This window comes from Solanum tuberosum, unplaced genomic scaffold (assembly GCF_000226075.1).
Source record: "Solanum tuberosum cultivar DM 1-3 516 R44 unplaced genomic scaffold, SolTub_3.0 scf00789, whole genome shotgun sequence".
Classification (NCBI taxonomy): domain Eukaryota; kingdom Viridiplantae; phylum Streptophyta; class Magnoliopsida; order Solanales; family Solanaceae; genus Solanum; species Solanum tuberosum.
Window position 1 is genome coordinate 74,839 of NW_006239696.1, and position 2,885 is coordinate 77,723.

The following is a 2,885-nucleotide window of genomic DNA, read 5'->3' on the forward strand; positions in this document are numbered from 1 at the left end:
TTTATATCCCATATAAAAGATAATAAGACCAATATTCTTAATCATAATTCAGTATAATAATTTTAGATATTCCTATTTTAAAATTAATTTTGCTCCACATTTGATTGAAGATATAAATTAAAATCAATTTTATTTATATACCAAAATTTTGGTATAATTTATCTTATATAAAAAATAAGATCAACCATCAAATTCTAATCTTAATTAATTATAATTCAAGAATATTCCCCCGTTTTGATCATACAACCCTTAAAGATATGAAAAAAATAACATTTTTCTAATATAAAAATGGGTAAAAATCACGAAAACCTCATCAATAAGATAAAAATTTAGATATGTAATTGACCTACTTATATATAACGGAAAAAAAAAATATTTCTAGGATAATCGCCACGTCAACACCCCTTAACTCAACCCGAGTTAATTTATCAAAACCCTAACCACCCCACACCCCCTCAAAAAACCCCTATATATACTCCCACCTCTTCAACATTTGTCCTCTCTTCTCTTCTCTCCAATTTGCTCAAAAGAGTGACAACACATACATTATAACGTATGAATCATTTCTCTCTCGATCATATCGAAAACCCTAGCTTAAAATCATCAAATTAGGGTTCCAAATCGGTGTAAATGTGATTTTTTTTGTTGAATGATACATTGAATCGGTGTAAAATTTGAGTGATTTTTTATTTTGATTTGTGTTTCTGTATCAATGGCGGAGCGAATGAGGAGATTTGGAGTAGGTTACGCTTTGGCACCGAAGAAACAAGCGAGTTTCATACAGGTATCGCTTGTTAACCTAGCGAAGGAACGAGGAATCGATCTCGTTAAGATCGATATGGATAAGCCTTTGATTGAACAAGGACCGTTCGATTGTGTTCTTCATAAGCTGTATGGTGATGATTGGAAGCGGCAATTGAAGGAGTATGCTTTGAAATATCCTCGTGTGTTGATTATTGATTCGCTTGAGGCGATTGAGCGGTTGCATAATCGGATTTCGATGCTGCAGGTGGCGACTGAGCTGGAAATCAAGTGTGAAACGACCTCGTTTGGGATTCCTAAACAGACTGTTGTGTATGATGCGAAAATAGTGTCGGCGAGTTATTTGGAGAGTGAGGGATTGAAGTTTCCTGTGATTGCGAAACCGTTGGTGGCTGATGGAAGTGCGAAATCGCATAAGATGTTGTTGGTGTTTAATAAGGATGGGTTGAGTAAACTGAAACCGCCTATAGTTTTGCAGGAGTTTGTGAATCATGGGGCTGTGATTTTTAAGGTTTATGTGGTTGGTGATTATGTGAAGTGTGTGAAGAGGAAGTCGCTGCCTGATGTGATGGAGGAGAATTTAGGGAAATTAGAGAGTTATTTATCGTTTTCGCAGGTTTCAAATTTGAACACTTGTGAAAAAAATGATGATAAATACTATAAGCTGATGAATTTGGATGATGCTGAATTGCCCCCATTGAGTTTTCTGAAGGAGATAGCAAGAGGGCTCAGACGAGCTACGAAACTGTATCTCTTTAATTTTGATTTGATTAGGGATAATAGGGTTGGAAATAAATACCTTGTTATTGACATTAACTATTTCCCTGGGTATGCAAAGATGCCGAATTATGAGAGTGTGATGACAGACTTTTTCTGGGATGTGCTGAATAAGAATGATAAGGGTTTTGAGAATTTACAGAAGGGCAGTTGTGAAAAGGAGGTGAGGTTGTTAGTTGGGAATAAAGGGTATGGTGAGGATGAAGGGACATTACCAGTTTCACCTCTTAAGAGGGAAGAAAAGGAGAATACTATTCAGGTCTAAGAAGGGACATTTGCGTGGCTTGTGCGGGTGGCCAAGGGTCAGTCAGAAGATTTGGTCAAGATGCTGTTCTGCAGGTGTTACTGGTAAAGCTGCAGGGATTTCTTCTAGGTAGGGAGTTAGTATAGAAGGGAATAAGTAGGTTCCTGAGATGGCCTTCTGAAGGCAGTAGATGCTGTTCTTTGTTGAAACATGTACATTCTATCTTTGCAGTCGAGATAGGTACTTTGCAGATACTCTTTTTCTAGGAAAGTTTAGTTTTTTAAAGGCTATTGTATTTCATTGGTAACAATATTTCAATATGTGCCTTTAACAACTTTGATCAATGAAATTTGCTGTATTCTCAATGAGTGTCATACTATATTTCCATCATTTTCTTCTGTTTTGCAGTCCAATATAATTGCATGTGGTTTTCATATCCTAAATAGTGTTTTCTTTCTGTTTATATATTTCAGTGTTCTAAGAGGAATATAGCTTGGTGAATATTTTTTCCACTTTGGTGTTTTACATGAATAACTCTTTATTATACTGTCTTGTTCATGGAAGTTAATGTGAATTATGTCAGCATGACTGCAAGAATATTCCTTTTCTGGACCACAACCCAAACAAGACTGTTCAGACTGAGATCATATTCATTAGCCTTTGTAGCATAACAGTGAATTCATATTGATTGTCAGATTCTTATGCTGTATGTGGGGATGAGAGGCAACTTCAACTTACCATGAGTGTTCACCTTTATCGACTTGTCAAGTTGAAGGTTAATTCTTCACTTGAGAATTAGATTCTCTGGTATTGAGGCTTGGCATGCAGTATTCGTACCTTTTTATTTAATGGTTATCATTTACTTTTGCCATTGAATTTCTCTTTTATGCTAGGGTTACTGTGTTCTTCATTTGTGCTAGGGTGACTGCTCCTTTTTGATACTTAAGTACTTGAGCGTTTCAAATGTGAAGAAACAAAAAAAGAATTGTCACTGCCTTTTGTTTTCTGAAATTTGTGGATCACAATTTTGCCATTGGTGAACTTTTTTTCAAAGATCCATCTGATCTTATTTGTCAGTTTGATTCTTGAACATGATGAAGAT

At 35.6% G+C, this 2,885-nt stretch overlaps 1 protein-coding gene across 1 annotated transcript; it reads left to right on the forward strand.

The window, feature by feature from the left end:
- The first annotated feature begins 491 nt into the window (after positions 1-491).
- Positions 492-2,151, forward strand: LOC102593136 (inositol-tetrakisphosphate 1-kinase 1-like). The gene has a single exon (XM_006367389.2). It carries the CDS (start codon positions 713-715, stop codon positions 1,802-1,804), a length of 1,092 nt encoding a protein of 363 aa, XP_006367451.1. The 5' UTR covers positions 492-712; the 3' UTR covers positions 1,805-2,151.
- Positions 2,152-2,885: the final 734 nt, after the last annotated feature.